The sequence below is a fragment of the Alligator mississippiensis genome, chromosome 3 (assembly GCF_030867095.1).
Source record: "Alligator mississippiensis isolate rAllMis1 chromosome 3, rAllMis1, whole genome shotgun sequence".
NCBI classification, from domain to species: domain Eukaryota; kingdom Metazoa; phylum Chordata; order Crocodylia; family Alligatoridae; genus Alligator; species Alligator mississippiensis.
In genome coordinates, this window is record NC_081826.1 from 280606844 (window position 1) to 280625312 (window position 18469).

Sequence of the window (18469 nt, forward strand, 5' to 3'; positions counted from 1 at the left end):
CTTGATGGTACGAAGAAAGTTGCTGCAAAAATCTTTTCCATAAATCATTGGAAGAGATGACAGTTGCTAAAAGCTACATAGCAGCCATGACCTAACACACAGCAGAATCACAATATTTTTTGTTGTATTTGCATACCTTAGTCCTTCTAAAAAATGTAGGATTTGAACAATGGGCAGGTAAGAATACAGAAAGCAATATGTTGTTTTTTCCTTAATGAGCAGCTGCTCCTAGATTTTAAAGTTCTTTGCTCTTCCCACAGCTAAACATTACTGGAAATAACAGCATATTTGCTCAAAGTCCACCACTGCCCCAGCTAAAATCTGGAAGCATTATTACATAAGGACCGCATGGGAAAGAGCCATCAGTGAATTTAAATTATTAGATCATTTTCAGAAATTAAAAAAATCATGAGTCTTTTGTGTCTCTAATTTGTCACTTTCACCTTTAGCCGAGGGTGGGGATTCTGCCTGGATGATATCCCAAAGAAGAAGATTTTAAAATCCCCTTTCATTGCCCCTGGTGTTATCTATGATGTACATCATCAGTGCCAGCTGCAGTATGGTCCCAATGCTACTTTCTGTGAAGAGGTGGATGTAAGTACTGTTTGTTCTCTTTATTCTTCTGATGCAAATCCTAGCTTTTGACTCTCACTGCATCCTGACCAACTTCTTAGTGGGAAAAGTTACATTTGGTTTTGAAATCCTGCAACTCTGCCAATTCATATCAGATGAATATGGCTGTTCTGATCGATTGTGTCATGGACTTGGGCCAGAGCTGAAAAAGGATATAGCTACCAAAGCAGGGCTTAGGTGAAACTGAGGCATTTAATTCAGAGAACAGTGACATGCTCAACTGTTGTTAAGCTCTTCAAGTATCTGTGGGAACCCTGGATGCATGCCCAGAACTGCCCCAGCCTTAACAAGACTGAGCAGCTTGACACCTTGGATTACAACCAAGCCTGGTTGGCATCCAGAGATCAGGAATGCCTCTTTGGGCCACTGTATACATGCAAGTAAAGGCGCAATGGGATCTAATGTGTAATCCACACAATTGTGCCTCCTGCCGTGCAACCTGTGGTTATCCTGACCTGGTAAGAAAACTATTACTATGTTGTGTTAGAAAAACTTCTCACAGTGATAGAAAAGAAATAAACATCATGCAAGCAAACTCAAGGTCATAAGCTGCTTGTAAGAGGCAAGGCCAGCTGATATTGCAGACACCAGCAAAATGAAAAGTTGAGATAATGAGGCTACACAGAACTTAAGCGATGATTAAATGAGGTTGAATATACAAGAAAACTTTAAACAATATTATAATTCACCTCTCTGTAAACAGGTGCAACTTTAAAACATAAAATATGACAAGCTACCCTAACACAACACCTGCTCCAATGCGTTGCAATTAGCATGCTCCAGCAGCCTCGGTGTCATGTGTATTCAGTGACCCTGCACTTCAAAATGATAGTGGGGGCGCTTTAACTAAAGCTCGCCACCATTTTGAAGTGCAGGACACTGAATACACAAGATGTTGTGGGCACTTTAAGTAGAGCGGCCCCCTGGAGCCGCTCTATTTAAAGCACTCCTCCTTAAGTGACTTAGAAGAAATGGTTTCAAAGCATCTAGGTTGTTTGTTCCATTTTGTTTATTATGAGGATCTGCATCTAGCCCCATTGAGATGACATTGTACATTTCTGATTCATCTTTTTAGTCATAATGAATAATACGGGCAGCAACCCTCAACTGTATCAGTTGAAACTGAAGCATATAATGACATGATGCATTCATTATATGTCTCACCGCTGTTCTCTGGTGTTGTAATTTGTCTTTTGGTACAGATTGGAAATTAAGGTATCATTTAACCTATTAGTTAATTCTGCCTCTGCTTGAACGTGAATTTACTAGAATTTTACATTCAGTTTCTCCTAATTAATTTATAGCTAAATAGATATGAGTAAATTAAATTGTAGCATTTTTACAAGGCCTCTATTTTGCAGAAAAGAATGCAATGCACATTCTGTTTAATCTTACTATGAAATCAATAAACATGAGGTATTTTATATGAATAATAATTAAATAGTTTGTGGGTGTCCTTATTCATTTTAATACAAGACTATTGTGAAAGTGTAGCATACTTAATATTAACAAAATTAATGTATACTTTGAAAGAGATGACCGTTATGCTGCCTTGCCACTTTCTGGTTAATTTATAGACAATGTGTAACTTTCCCCACTGTTTACATGTTTGATGAGTTTGGCCCAGAAAGTCCCATGGGACATGTGTCTGCTTACCCATGGTTGCATTTAGCTGAATTTAAAATGGTTTCCTTACTGAAATGATCACTTTGAGCAATGACTGATACTTAGCACTTATGTAGAGCTTTATCTTCAGTGTGCTGAAAAAATATATGGTTAATATTTGCAGTGATTAAGTAAGTAGTATCCTTGTTATATTGAGGAGAAAAAAGGATCGCTGATTAGTGGGACAAATTTTTCCAAAGGGATGGAGAGCCTATTGTTCCCCTCACTACAATGGAAGCTGCAGGTATTCAGCACCTGTGAAAATCTGACCAAGAGACACTTGTTGCTGGAACCTTTTCTCCAGAACCATAGGTAGAGGGAGAAAATATTATTTTGGGGGTCTGAGCATGTATGCATGCTTGTGCGTGCACGCACACCCCTGCCCCTCACCTCTGCGCAGGTAAGTGTGTTGTGGGGAAGGGGCATGTTGGAGGCAGATCAAGGCCCTCATAAAGAGGGAGGGAGTGGGGCAGAAGCAGGGGCAGGGCTGGGGTAAATGGGGCCCTGAGGCTGGGGCAGGTTGTGGGATGCTCAGAGCCCAGACAGCTGATCTGGGAAGTGAGGGAAGGGCTCCCAACACTGCATGCACCCTGGCAGAGCCCCGGGGAGCACATGACCCCAGATCTGTGTGTGGGGCAGAGGTGGGCTGCAGTCTGTGCCCCACTGCCTGGGAACAGCATGATGCCATGTTCCTGCTATGTGCAGGGCACAGAGGCGAGCAATGGGACACACATGGCGTCACTCAGCTCTCAAGGCAGCAGGGTGCAGAACCCAGCCCACAGTGGCAGCCTGCCTCCGCTCCATGCACAGATCAGGGGGCATGTGCCCCCCTCTTGCCTCCCCCAGGGTGCACATTGTGGTGGGAACCCTCACCCCCCCTGCACCCCTGGATGAGCCGTATAGGCTCTGAGCATCCCATGACCCACCCTGGGGCCCCATTCACCCCAGCCCCTGCCTGCCTCTGCCTCTGTCCCACTCCCACCTGCACTGTGGGGGCCTTGATGTTCTCCCCCTCCCCCAAGCCCATTCCCCTTCACATAGTACTGTACACTGAAACTTGCCTGGCTGTCGTGCTGGGCAGCAGTTCACATGCCTGGACTATGATCCTGGCTGGCTGTGATCCTGGCTGGCTGCAAGCCTGGCTGCATGTTTGAGTATGCACCCCTCCCCAGCAGCCCAGAGCCCACAATCAAGTTGCCCTGGGGTCTTATACTCACCTCTGTGATAAAGAAATAAGAAAAGATATGACCAAATTCCAACGTGAGAGCAAGCCGCGCTCATAGCATGGGGAGGAGGAGTGATGGGTGCAGTTAGCAGCGTTCCCGCTCGTGCTGATTGGCAGGGGGCAGGCAGACACTGCCCGGTTAAAAAGGAGAGCGCGCCAAAACAACGGGGGGGACCTGCGTAATATCGGAGAGGACTGATCACCCTCGCTGGAGGTCCTGCGTCCGCAAAAACCTGGACAGCCCCATCACAGTTTGGTATACCACCCGAGTATGCTCAAGAGCTCCCGAGGAATCGGCGAATTAGATTCCAAACAAAGCTGTACAAGATTGTTGCCTGAATAGTGAGTAAAAGTGATTTTTTCTAATCTCACTGCCTCCCCGGTGTGTTTCTGTCAACGGAAGGAGAGACAGAAGAAGGAGGAAAGGCCCAAACCCTTTTGTCCCCGACCTACTCGAATAGATTGGGCTCAACCACCCATAGTTAGGTTGCACAACCTCCACACCTCAATGCCTCTGACCACAGCCCGTACCATGCTGCCCCTCCAGCCCCCTCAAGCCTTACCCCTACAAGCCTTACCTCCTTCCCCATCCCAGTGCTGACCCCCAAAGGAGAACAGTTGTCTGCCTACCTGTGACCCAGCAGTGGTGTAGGCAAGCAACAGGACATAGCAGCATCAGCAGATAGCTGGGGCAGAGGTAGGTTGAGGCTGTGGAGGCTCCCATGGCATAGAAAGGTCTGAGAGAATTCTCCCTTCAGGGTATTATACTGCTGCTCAGACAGCAGATGGCACTATTCTGCTCTGTCTATTCATTAATATTTGTCTCCATCTTCTTTCCCACAAGGGATCTCAGTCAAGCTCCTGGTTGCTTAGTTTTTTATGGATGACTCAATGTTTTATAGACTTTATGGATAGGCATTTTAGCCTATTTTTGTGTTGGCTGTTCATAATTCTGGCACCTCAAGCAGGGGGTTGCTGAGTGGTTGAGTCCTAAGTTCTGCATATGTGTCATTGCTGCCACTGCTGCTGTAATGCAGGGTGATCCTAATGTGGTGCAAGCTCATCAAGGGCTGCTATTCTGGTGCCCCTCTTAATCTAAACTTGGAGCTAGTGTCCTGCTTGCCCGCCCCAGGTTATGCTACTGGGTGTCAGTGAGATAGAGATTTGATCCTGAGCCTCTGAGTTTAGAGACAAAGTGGCTTAGACTGAAAATACTTTGAAGAGGAGACCTTGATTTCAGAGCACATGCTGAAAATAAAATAAATGATTTATCATGCAGTATGTGAATTCAAGAGTTATTAAACCCTGTCACTCCCACATGGGCTCAATTAAAATGTTATATACTATGTATAGTATTCTTTTCTTCTATTATTATTAACAATGAAGAAAAGTCTGGGATATGGAAATGTATAATTTCTATTAAGGTTAATAAGTTTACTACAAAGAACCCTCACTTTTTAATGGAAGAATACATTTGCTTTTAAATCAATGGACATCTGCTTAGCATGAAAATGTGACTGTCAACAGTGGGCTGAATTCAACTTAAATATACAGGCATGTTAGTCTAATAGACAAAATGTTGAAGTACACTTATTAGCAACTATGTATCACTCTGATTATTTGAAACATAATGGTGGAGTGTGCTTCATAGAATATAAAAGAATAAAACATCCTCTGTATAAATAAGGGCAAAACCATATTCTACACAGTGAAATACAGTTCTTCAACCAGAATAAATGTCTAACATTACCACTTTATCCTGAAAAAGTGGTGCCCCATCCATCCACTAAACAGTGTTCTTATTAAACTATAAGCAAGGGATTTCAAAGCAGTGCCTGAGAAGTTTACTTCTGTATTGAAAAGTGGAGAATATTGAGCTGTTGTCTATCCTCAATTGTTCTTTCCCAGTATTATAAAGATGTGATCAAAATAGAGACCAACAAACACTACACATTGGCTGCATCCACACAAGCAGGGACTTGTGTTTACAGTAGCAAAAATAGCAGTGGCACAAATTTGTGCTGCTGCTTTGTGCTGCAGTGCACACCCTGCTCGTGTGGTTTGCAGTGGAACACATTGTCCCACTGCTCCATGTGCTACGGGGGGGGGCTGGCTGGGGCACAGGGTGCATCAGCACAGGGTGGGCCAGCAGGTAGTCCCCTTGATGAGGTATCCTGTGCCCCAGCCAGCTGAGGAGCAGTACATGGAAACGGGGGAGCAGACAGCCCAGGGGACTGTGAAGTCCCTCCCTCTCTGCACTGAGGCACATGGAGGCATACTGCAGATCCCCTGTGCTGAGGCATGCCATCTCAGAGAGCTACCTGCTCCCCCTCCTTGAGACACACTGCTCCCCAGCCAGGTGTTCTGCAGCTAACTGGGGGCACTGTGTGCCTTGAGTTGGGGGCTCCACATGCCTCAGCGCAGGGGCTCCACAGTGGAACCCCCTCCCCCCTCATTTAGGCACATGGATACAGGGAAGCAGCCAGCCCAAGGCTGCCTGCTCCCCTGTCTTGAGGCATGCTGCACTCCAGCCAGCCAGAGAGCGGCTGAATGAGACACAGGGCGCCTCAGCGTGGGGGATCTGCAGTGCACCCAGGGCTGCCTGCTTCCCCGTTTCCATGTTTGTCCCACCATTTTGGCGTGCTTTGTGCCGCGTTTTTTCCAAGGGCTTTTTTTGCTACTGGGAAATCCCAGTACCAGATTTTGCCCCAGAGCTGCTAATTAGCAACATCATGCACAGTTTAATTTGAAATATGTTTGGTTTGTGGTGCCACAAACCTCATATGCCTACACATCTGGATCTGGCCATTATGTCTAACAAACAAGTAGCTTGACTGAACCAGTCTCTTGATGGATTAATTTAACTGATTTAAAGGGGAATGGGCCAAGCATTTGGAATCTAAGTCAGATCTGAAAGTTGCTGCTCATTTCTGTGAGGCACTTTTTTAAAAACATTCTTTCCCAGTTACAGCCTAATAAGTGGCCATGTTTTTAAGAGAGTCTTTGTCAGTCTTGGAGGTGGGATACAGTTTGCATGATCTGGGCACATTGTGTGTTGCAAAGGGAGCCCCTGGTCCTGGTACTTTTAAAAATCTAGTCGAGACTTAAGTGTCTATACAAGGACTAGATTCATAGATTCATAGACATTAGGGCTGGAATGGACCTTGAAGATCATCAAGTCCAGCCCCCTGCCCCAGGGGCAGGAAGTCAGCTAGGGTTAAAGGACTCCAGCAAGATAGCATCCAAGCGTTTCTTGAATAAATCCAGAGTAGATGCCTGCACCACCTCTGAAGGGAGTCTATTCCAGGTCTTGGGGGCTCGGAAAGTAAAGAAATTTTTTCTTATGTCCAGCCTAAAATGATCTTGTAGGAGTTTATGACCATTGGTCCTTGTTTTTCCTTAGGGCGCTCTGGTGAACAGATGTTCTCATAGATCCTGATGAACACCCCTTGTGTACTTATAAGTAGCCACCGGGTCCCCCCAAGCCTGTGTTTTTCCAGACTGAAGAGTCCCTTGGCTCTCAGCCTCTCTTCATAAGGCCTATTCTCTTGCCCTCTCATCATGCACTTGGGTCTCCTCTGGACTCTCTCAAGCTTCTCGACATCCTTCTTGAATTGCGGAGCCCAGAACTGGACACAGTACTCCAGCTGTGGCCTCACCAAGGCCAAATACAGTGGGAGGATGACATTCTGAGATTTACGTGAGAACCATCTATAAATGCAAGCCAGGGTTTTGTTTGCTTACCAGCTGCAGCATCACATTGGTGTCTCATGTTCATCTTGCGGTCAATCATGACCCCCAAGTCTCTTTCAGCAGTGGTACTATCAAGCGTAGCGCTGCCAAGCCTATAAGTATGCCATTGGGGGGGGAGGGGGGGTTCCGAGGTGGAGTACCTTGCATTTATCAGTATTGAACATCATCAGGTTTGTGTCCTCCTACTTACTAAGCTTATCCAAGTCAGCCTGGATCACTAGCCTGTCCTCAGGTGTGGACACTATGCCCCAAAGTTTAGTGTCATAGGCGAAATTAGCAAGTGCTTTTCTGACACGTGTCAACATCATTGATAAAGATGTTGAAGAGAACGGGTCCGAGGACAGAGCCTTGGGGGACACCACTGGTTACGGAGTGCCATAATGACTAGCTGTTATCAACCACTACTCTCTGGGTCCGACCTCAGAGCCAATTTCCCAGCCATCAGACTGTGGTGTAGCCAAGGCCGCAGTTGGCCAATTTTTCCACGAGGAGGTCATGGGGACACCAGATCAAAGCCTTTTTTAAAGTCCAGGTATATGACATCAATCTCTTCTCCCTTGTCCAAGTGATATGTCACCTGGTCATAGAAGGAGATGAGATTGGTCAAGCAAGATGTACCCGTGACAAACCTGTGCTGGCTATCCCTCAGGATGTTGCCCTCAGCCAGCTTGTCCAGAAGGTCCCCTTGATAATTTTCTTGAGAATCTTACCAGGGCTTGAGGTCAAGCTGATTGGCCTGTAATTCCTGGGATCTACTTTCCGCCCTTTCTTGAAGATGGGTACCACATTGACCTTCTTCCAGTCTTCAGGTACTTCACCTGAGCAGCACAATTTTTTAAATATTTTTGCCAATGGCTGAGCTATGACACCTGCCAGCTCCTTGAGTATTTAGGGTGTCAGCTGTCGGGAACAGATGACTTGAAGTTGTCCAGCATCTCAATGTGATCATTTACTAGATCAACACTGATGCTGGGTATAAATACGCCCTCACCCTGGCCATCCCGCATCTTGCTAGTCAGGGCAGTCCCACTGGACTGATGAAAGACTGATGCAAAGTACCCGTTAAGCAGGTTGGCCTTTTCCTGGGTGTTGGTTATTAACTGTCCTGTTTGGTTCAGCAGGGACCCAATGTTACCCTTGCTTCTTTTCCGACTCCCTACATATCTGAAAAAACACTTTTTGTTATCCTTGATATGTGAAGCCAGATGGAGCTCGGTTGCAGCCTTGGCTTTCCTGATCAGCTCCCTGCGGGTATGGACCAGTGCGGAGTAATCCTCCTTGGAGGTAATTCCAACCTTCCATCCTTTATAAGTCTCTCTTTTGAGGCATAGGAGGTCCTTGAGTTCCCTGCTGAGCCAAGGGGGTTGCTGCACCCTTTTGCTACCCTTCCTCCAAGATGGGATGGACATCCCTTGTACTGTCAGGATCACTCCCTTGAGGCGCAACCACTCCTCTTGAACTACTCTGCCTGTTGAGTCGTGGTCCCTTAGGGCCTCAACAAAGAGACTCCTGAGCTTGTCAAAGTCAGCTTTCCTGAAGTCAAGGACTTCTGCTTTGCTGACTGACTTGCCAGCTTTGAAATGGATAGTAAAGGTGATCAGCTTGTGGTCACTATCACCCAACTGTCCATCAATTCTTAGGTCACTGACTATGTCATCCCCTTTGGCCAGTACCAGGTCCAACAATGCTTTGCCTCTTGTCGGCCCATAGATTTCTTGAGTCAGGTAGAGCTCATCTATGCATGTGAGGAAGCTTTGTGACCAATCGGATTTAGCCGAATGCTCTTCTCATGAGATGTCTGGATAGTTGAAGTCTCCCATGACAACCATGCATCAAGAGCGTGCAGCCTCAGCCAGTTGCCTGGCGAATTCCTGGTCCAGTTCTTGTTTCTAGTTAGGAGGTCTGTAGCAGACTCCTACCATGATGTCCCCTGAGCCACGTTCCCCAAGTATTTTGACCCAGAGAGACTCCAGTCATCCCTCCTGGGTGCCAATGTCAATTTGGAAGGAAGTGTAGCTATCCTTGACGTAGAGGGCTACCCCCCCCACACCCCTTTTATCTGCATGATCATGCCTGTACAGGGTATAGTCATCTATACCTGTGGCCCAGTCATAGGTGGAGTCCCACCAGGTCTCTGTTATCCCTATCAGGTTGTAGTTATTCTTGTTTAGCAGGAGGACCAGTTCCTCTTGTTTATACCCCAAGCTTCTGGCATTGGTGTACAGGAAGGCAAGTGTCCAACTGCGGGCCCCTGCCTTCTCCACTGATCATTCTGGGGCTAGGGTAGAGGTGGGTTTCCTTAAGTGCCTTGGCCCTCTGGATTTACAAGGGTTACCCAGTGGGCCACCAGTGGCGGTAATCCCCACAACCCCCGGCAGGCTCAGTTTAAAGCCCAGTCAAGCAGGTCAGGCAGTCTGGCTGAGAAGAGCCTCCTCCCCAGTGGAGTGAGGTGGAGACCATCTCTCCCCAGCAGACCACCGCGTCTCTCACCAAAGAGCAGACTGTGATCATGGAAGCCAAAGCCTTCACGTGACACCAGAGCCTCAGTCTTTGGTTGACTACCTCAACCCATCTCTCTCTCCTCTGCCCATGACCCACAACTGGGAGGAGCAAAGAAAAGACCACCTGCACCCCCAACCCCCTAAGCCCCTCTCCCAGAACCCTGTAGTCTCTCATGACCTGGCTGGTATTGCTCCGAGCCATGTCATTTGTGCCCACATGGATAAGAAGCATAGGGTAGTGGTCGGAGGCCTGGATAATATTTGGTATCCTCTCTGCTATAGCCTTGATATGGGCCCCTGGGAAGTAGCAGACCTCCTGGGCTAGTGGGTTGGGGCGGCAGATTGCCCCCTCAGTCCCCCTCAGGAGGGAGTCTCCCATGATGACCACTCTGCTTTTCATCTTAGGGTGAGTAGGGGGGGTCCTCCCTTGCTTGCAGGAGCTGGCATCTTCACAGGCTCAACTGGGGCTGCAAGGGGTCCATACCTATTGCAGAGCTCCAGAGGGAGGGGATTTTGGTGCAGCGGGCCTTGGGGCCCTTGACCACCTTGGTCCAACCCTCTGGCTGGACAGTATGTGAGATCCCCAAGTCCTCCCTTGTCCTAGGAGGTGACCTTGGTCTACCCTCCGCCTCCAGGGGGTGAAGGGCCTGGCAGTAGGAGTCAATCTCCTGCTTGCCATCCCTGATGGCATGCAGTCTCTGGACTGCAGCCTGGAGCTCCTCAGTCTGACTCCCCAGAGACTCCAAAGTGGAGCAATCCCTGCAAGGGGAGGTGGCCATGCTCCCAGTCTTATGAGCCTGGAAATGTGCCAGGCAGTCCCCACAGCTGAGAGCCAGGGTCTCCATCTGTGTGGAGCCCAGAACCATGGGTTCTGTCTGGGTGGAGGCCTCTGAGGTGCCAGAGGAGGAGGCTGCAGACTCCAAGGGGACCCTCGGGGTGCAGCATGTGCCCATCTGCATCATGCTGCTGGTAGGCTGGCTACTGATGGTACTGCCTACCCTAGGGGTATCACTGGCAGGGCCATGGGCCCTCCCACTGACCCTCCTGTACAAACACCCATGCTAACTTGTGCGCTGGGCCCAGCAGTGTACCTGTTTGCACAGCCTGTTCGCAAGGCTCCAGTTGCACGGCTCTCTGAGGGGCTGGGCGAAGTAGGAGCAAGGTGGGGCATGACCCTCCTTGGCTTCACTCAGCCACCTCCCAGCTGGCTATGTTGCTCCTACCATGGGCCCCTGTTTACCTGTTAGCAGGCCAGGGCTCATTGTGGGTCCTGGGGTCTCTCCTTGGGGGTCCCTGGGCTCACGGGGGCACAGCAGGCTTTCACCCGCGCACCTTGCACCAGAGCCAAAACCCAACTAAGCTTTCTTGATATTCTAGTCCCAACTCGGAGTGCTGAAGAGTGTTGATAATTTAGCCCGATGTCTATGAAAGGTTGAATCAAAACCCTGTCTCTGGATATACTTAACATTTGGGCATTTGAAGACTTAAACACCAGATTTGCATCAAATGTTGCCCTCCAAAACCCATTTTTTGCTTTAAATAATAACTTTTATTATATACAAATAGCTGTAAATTGATGAATATCCAACTTCATGAAAGAAAATTGCATGTAACAGGAAAAAGTATGATAATGGAAGTACATGACATTATGTTTAAGTTACAGCCTTTAAAGCTGCTTTATGGCCACTTCGAGATTTTTAATTTGAACTACCTTGACAGGGTACTATGTTTTGGAAAGTTCTGAGCACCTGACCTTCTGGAATGGTCATAGACTCCTCCGTGACCGATTCAGGCTGGACATAAGAAGGAACTTCTTCACTGTCCGAGCCCCCAAGGTTTGGAATAGGCTGCCGCCGGAGGCTGCTCAAGCACCCACTTTGAACACCTTCAAGACACATTTGGATGCTTATCTTGCTGGGATCCTATGATCCCTGCTGACTTCCTACCCCTGGGGCAACGGGTGGGACTCAGTGATCCTCCAGGGTCCCTTCCAGCCCAAACATCTATGAAGTCTATGAAATGAAAACAAACCCTTTTAAGGCATTGCAAACTGAGATTCCCCCAATGCATAAACGGCGCTTGAAAATCTTGGCCTTGGAGTTTCTACTCAGAAGACTTTTGTAGCTTTTTTTTCTTTCTTTTACAGAATATCTGCCAGACACTCTGGTGTTCTGTGAAAGGTTCTTGCCGATCAAAACTAGATGCTGCTGCAGATGGAACCAGATGTGGAGAAAACAAGGTGATTATGGGCTTCAATTGTCTGAAAAGGCACTTGGGAAAGTATGAATTGCTACTCGACATGCTTTGTCCACTCTCCAGATTAAACTAAATGGCGTCCTGTAAGGTGTCTATTATTTTTGTTCTGTTGAACTTTAGCAAACTTCCATGGAGTTTACTCATAGTTGCATCTTTCTTTGCTACTAAGCTGAATCCCTGACCTTTCTCTACCAGCTCTCATTAAGTTATCATTGTTTGTCTTTTTGTACTCCAACTGAGAGGGCTAACAAACACATTTCTATTCAATCAATGCCAACTGAAAACCAGCAGGCAGTCAGCTTCCTAGTTCAGAGCGATTGCAAGATATGACCTCAATACTTCTCCATGTTATGCTCAGCTGGTGCTTGCTAAAAGAGCCAGGTTATCCAGTCTTGTCTGGATTTGTCTAATTGCTGGAATCCAAATACTTGTGCATTTGGATTTGGAGTCCCTCTGATTCCATGCTAGGAAAACTCTTCTGGGCTTATAATTGTTTTTCATTTTATAAAGAGACGCTAGAAATGGACCTCTTTTGAGAAAACTTTAAAGCCTGCCTAGCTTTTTCCTGCCTAGCTTCTTATTAAAGATCCCAGGGTGGAACCCAAGATCAGGGAGAAACTCCACAGTCTTGACCTTTCCAGCCTGAAATGTTTAAAAGGCTTGGTGCAGCGTAGCAGCACTGCTGTCCTTTGAACATGACCTCCCTGTAGGCCAGCATGTTCAAAGAGTGGTTGTGCAGCTGGGCTGTGCATGCTGCTCTTGAATGCCTACATACACGGAACACATTCAAAATTAAGCATAACACAAACCAGCCACAAAGATGTTTCATATTTAATATGAAACATGGCATGTTATGGTGTCTTAACCATGCAACCAGGGGCCTCAGTGACAGGAAGTGTTCAAGAGGAAAATCCACCAATGAATTAAAAATTAGAAGTCCCAGAATGAAAGCGCAGTACAAGTAGGAGGAATGGAATAAAATGAAGGATGAGAAGATTTCAAGCTGAAAATCAAGGGAAAAATTCTGGTAATCTGTTTAGCTGAAGAATAATTTCTAAGAGCATATGGTAGAATGTTTTCTCACATAGTTACATGCTACCTAATAAATGCACTACTGGTTACAATCCTGCAGTGATACGGAGAAAATAACTGACAGCTGTGCGTATTACTGTACCATATTTATTATAGCTCAGGTCCTTGTGTTAATTTCCTCAGTTGCAATTCTTTCTAGAATATGTGAATGAGGACAGCACAACAGCTGTAAAGATCAAAGAAAAGCAGATCATAGAATAGTGGGACTGGAAGGTATCTTAGGAGGACATCTAGTCCAAACTCCTGCTCAAGCATGATGGGCTTGGCTGCTTCTCCCTGATGGCAGATTTATCCTGTTAAAAAGAAGCGTCCCTTATGTGTTAGGTGTTCCTAGCATAGTTTCATATCTTTTAGAGATACCTTCCAGCCCTGCTATTCTCTGTCAGGCCTTCAGTCAGTGCAGATGTAGTTAGGGATCTTCTGGAAGAGCTAGACATTTTTAAATCTGCAGGTCCAGATACCCTCCACCCAAGGGTGTTGAGGGAGCTGGCAGGGGTCATCGCGGAGCCCTTGGCCCAGCTGTATGAGCATTCATGGTCATCTGGCCAGGTGCCAGGGGATTGGAAACTGGCTAATGTGGTCCCAATTTTCAAGAAAGGGAGGAAGGAGGACCCAAGTAACTATAGGCCTGTAAGCCTCACCTCGGTGCTCAGGAAGATCTTGGAGAGAATCATCAAGAAGCACATCTGTGGAGGGCCTGCAGGAGAGATCATGCTCAGGAGCAATCAGCATGGGTTCATCAAAGGCAGGTCCTGCCAGACCAACCTGATTGCCTTTTATGACCAGGTAACTAAATCCTTGCATGATGGTGTCGCCGTGGACGTAGTCTTTCTAGACTTTAAGAAGGCTTTTGACACTGTCTCTCACCCCATCCTCATCAATAAATTAAGTGACTGTGGCATTGATGCCTACACAGTTGGATGGGTAAAAAATTGGCTGATGGGGTGCACCCAGAGAGTAGTGGTGAACGGGTTGTACTCAACCTGGTGAAATGTGAGCAGTGGGGTACCCCAGGGCTTGGTCCTTGGGCCCGCACTGTTTAACATCTTCATCAGCGACTTGGATGAAGGGGCAGACAAGTGGGCAGACAAGAATAGGATGGGGTTCAACATAGACAAATGCAGGGTGCTGCACCTTGGAAGAAGGAATCCACAGCATACATACAGGCTGGGGAGTTCCCTTCTTGAAAGCACAGAGGCAGAAAGGGATCTTGGAGTCATTATTAACTCCAAGATGAACATGAGCCGCCAATGCCAGACTGCAGCCAGCAAGGCCAGCCATACCTTGTCATGCATCCAAAAGTGCATCTCAAGCAGGTCTAGGGAGGTGATCCTCCCCCTCTATGCAATTTTGGTCAGGCTGCAGTTGGAGTACTGCGTCCAGTTCTGGGCACCGCACTTCAAAAGGGATGTGGCCAGCCTGGAGAGGTTTCAGAGGAGGGCCATCCGCTTGGTGAGAGGGCAGCAGGACAGGCCCTACGAGGAGAGACTGAGGGACCTGAACCTGTTCAGCCTCAGCAAGAGGAGGCTGAGAGGGGACCTGGTGGCTGCCGACAAGCTCATCAGCGGAGATCAACAGCAAATAGGCAGAGCCCTTTTCTCCCCAGCACCACCTGGGGTGACAAGGAACAATGGTCATAAGCTGATGGAGAATAGGTTTAGGTTAGAGATCAGAAGGCAATATTTTACAGTTAGGGTGGCCAAAATCTGGAACCAACTTCCCAGGGAGGTGGTCCGCGCCCCTACCTTGGGCAAATTCAAGAGGAGGTCTGGATGATCACCTGTCTGGGGTCTTGTGAGCCCAGCATTCAGTCCTGCCTGTGGCAGGGGGTCAGGCTAGATGATCTGTTCAGGTCCTTCCTGACCCTAGCTACTATGATACTGGACTCTCCATTTGAATATCTCAGATGCCAAAATTAAATGGAACGTTGGATCATACAAGCCTGTGGCTAATTGCTATCTCTGAAAGACAGGCTTTGAAATGCTACCATAATGCAAATAAGAATTGCACTGTTGTTGTCTTCAGAAAAGATTATACTTAGTGGCATAGGTGACATGGAAGTGCTGCCAGTGGGGAGGCACAATTCCCTGCCTCTGCCTCCACCCCCACCCCCGCTGCTGCCAGGTGTTGGGTCCAGCCAGGCTGCAGCCCCACTGTTGGCGCATAAATCACACCCCCACCGCCACCCACTGCTGCCAGGCTTCACACCTTGCTGTCAGCACAGAAATCTGGGAGGGAGGGAGGGCATATGCCCCCCCCCCCCTTTCCCCTTTGACACGTTGCTTATGCTTAGTGGTCTAGAAACATTTCTATTCAAAATAAGTTCCTTTTCCCCCAGTTTCTAGAAAATTGTTCTTTCATCTTTTCATTGCAACCTTTCATGTCCCTTTGGCCAGTTTAGGCATAAATGCACATTCCTAACACTCTAAAAGAAAGATCTTGGGAATATAAAGTTGTAACCCAGTAGTCACATTTTGTTCAAAATACCAAGGCCTTAGGGCTTCAAAGTTGCTGTAGGCAAAATATTAAAATCTTTCACCAGCTGGCAAGCTAAGTGTCTGGGAGACTATTCGCTGAAGTCCCATGGGGTACGGGGGAAAATGTGTAGCTTCACCTGGGGGAAAATTGTAAAGTATGTGTCCTTTCCTCTGCAGAGGCATTCTTTACTAGGAAAGTGCTGCAAGATTGGTTCCCACACCTTCTTTGCGTTACATGGAGGGAAACATCCATTCCTGCTTTATATTATGCTATACTAATAATTAAAATTCTCCTTATCATTTCTATCCTCTACTTCTGTGATTCACTGCTCACTCCTTTCCATTAAAGGTGATTAAGCATGGAAGCTATGCAACAGAACAAGAAATCTCTCACCTGATAATTTTCTCAGTGTTAGTGGCTGCTGTTTCTCATTCAACCCATCCCACTAATCTGGTAAATGACCAGAAAGCAAATTAAAATGTTTCTCTGGAGGGAGGCTGTAGGAGTGGACAGACTGAACAGTTACAAACTGTAAAAAGAAGTAGAGGGAGAATTTACTGTGGTTCAGCTGACTTAACACTTTTTTGTCTATCCATTTCAACCTGCAATAAGTAGAAGCTAACCTGAAATAATTTATTATGTGTTTTATTTATGGTTATCACAAATGCTAGCACCTTCTGCAATGTACATTTCTTTGGCATTCGCTCTGTGTGTATATTGGATTGTATTACGTTGTATCACATAACATAACATTATATTATATATGAATATATTATATGAATTTGACATGCATATAATTTGTATAGTAAGATCCGATTAAAAACCCACATGAGCCCTACCAAAAAAAGACATTCCCCTGTGCACAGTTTCCGGGAGAAGATGAGTGAACAAACAAATGACAGACATTAGTTGCATCAGATAACACACCACTCAAAAGCACTCAGTCAGTATGTTGAAAAGTATGCAGTAAATACTGCCGTAAAAAATAATGGATGAGATGAGACTGAAATCCTGGCCATTTGTGGTAGTTAAAATTAATTGGAATTCTCCAGCTTCCAGTGGAGGCAATTGCTTTTCACCAGTCAAAATTCCCCCTGAGATTTCATTTGCAGTCCATTTAATTTCACAGGAGGCTATATAATAGTGGAAGATATCATCATAAAATCATCGAATATGTTGAAAAGGACCGCAGGAGCTCATTTAGTCCAACCCCCTCCTCAAAGCAGGACCATCCCCAACTAGATCATTTCAAGCAAGGCTCTGTCTAGCCAGGTCTTAAAAACCTCCAAGGATGAAGGCTCCACAACTTCTCTGGGTAACCTGTTCTAGTGCTTTCCTATCCTCCATGAATGACATGTGCCTCCAGAGGCTGGGGGGGGGGGGGGGGGGGGGAACAGTGACCACCCACAGACAGCAGTGTTGGTGATGGGGGTGTGGCAGCAGCAAGCAGGGACCATCCTCAGGTGGCCACAGAGGTGTAAGTGGTAAGGAGTGGGGTGGGCAGTGAGCGGGGACCACCCCCAGCTGCCATTTGCACTGTTGTGTATGGTGAGCTGGGACTGCCTGCAGCCACCAGCAGTTGTGTCAGTGGCGGGGGGGGGCAGCGACAACTGGTGGTGGCTTTGGCAGCAGCCAATCTCAGGGGGGGGCACATGCCCCCCTGTGCCCCTCCTACATATCACCTATGGTAAGAAAGTATTTCTTAACTTTCCTTACTGCAACTTGCTACAAATGGTTATTGCTCCTTGTTCTGCCAACTGCCACCACTGAGAATAGTATAACTCTATCTTCTTTATAACTGCTTTTCAGGTAGTTGAAGGCTGCTATTAATTTCCCCCTCAATTTTCTTTTCTCTTCTCCAGACTAAATCAGCTTAGTTCCCTCAGCCTTTCCTCAGAAGTCATGTGCCCCAACTCCCTAGCCATTTTTATTGACCATTGCTGGACTCTCTTCAATTTGTCTACATACTTTCTGTAGTGGGGGGCCCAAAACTGGACACAGTCCTCCAAATATGGCCTCACCAGTGCTGAGCAGAGGGGAATAATCACTTCCCTTGATCTTCTAGCAATTCTCCTACTAATGCAGCCCAGTATGCTGTTAGCCTTCTTCGCAACAAGGGCACACTGCTGGCTCGTATTCAACTTACTGTCTGCTGTAACTCCCAGATCCGTTTCTGAAGAGCCAGTCTGGCCCCACCCTGTATTGTGCAACCTGTACTGTCCTAAGGGCAGGATTTGGAACTTATCCTTATTGAATCTTATGAAATTTCTTTTGGTCCAGTCCTCCAATTTGTTGAGGTCTCTCTGAATCCTAACCCTATTCTCCAGTGTATCTATTACTAGGGCTGTGCAAGGCTTCGGACAGAGCTTCGGATCTGGAGAAGCTTCAGACACTTTGGGGTCTGAAGCAGCACACCCGGGTTGAAGTACTGGCCTCGTTAGGCTTCCCCAAGTGATTCGGAGCTTCCGAAGTGCTTCGGAGCCACCTTGGAGATCTGGCCATAGGGTATAATGGGGAAAAAATAAGCTATCTATAACTTTGTTGTTTTTTGTCCTATTTGGATAAAAATTTAAGGGTGGTAGAATCTGGAGAAAGCATGAAGCCTGCCAAGTTTCAAGAAGATTGGTGCAGGGGGTTGGGGGGAACTGCACCCCACATTCTTGAAAGCAAAACTGATGTCACGTCTAGGCGTTACAACATAGGGGGGTGAAAACTGCACGGCTGGTAGCTCTTGCTGAGGCCACAAAGCCTGCCAAATTTCAAGAAGATCAGTGCAGGGGGTTGGGGGGAACTGCCCCTCGAGCTGAGGACAAGCAAAACGTGTGCCATGGGTGACACTGCGTGTGTTAAGGCTCAGTGGGGTGAC

General features: G+C 47.1%; 1 protein-coding gene across 7 annotated transcripts in view; it reads left to right on the top strand.

The window, feature by feature from the left end:
* ADAMTS12 (ADAM metallopeptidase with thrombospondin type 1 motif 12) overlaps positions 1-18469 on the top strand; it is a 353569-nt gene that overhangs the window by 220431 nt on the left and 114669 nt on the right. For 6 of the 7 annotated variants that reach the window (XR_002092999.2, XM_059725240.1, XM_059725239.1 and 3 more), the window contains 2 exons: positions 450-594; positions 11924-12016. Coding sequence is in view for 6 of the 7 variants with exons in the window: in XM_059725240.1 (XP_059581223.1) it covers positions 450-594; positions 11924-12016 (238 nt within the window). In the remaining variant the exon portion in view is untranslated. The remainder of the gene's footprint in view (positions 1-449; positions 595-11923; positions 12017-18469) is intronic. The other variant, XM_059725238.1, reaches the window with a different exon arrangement.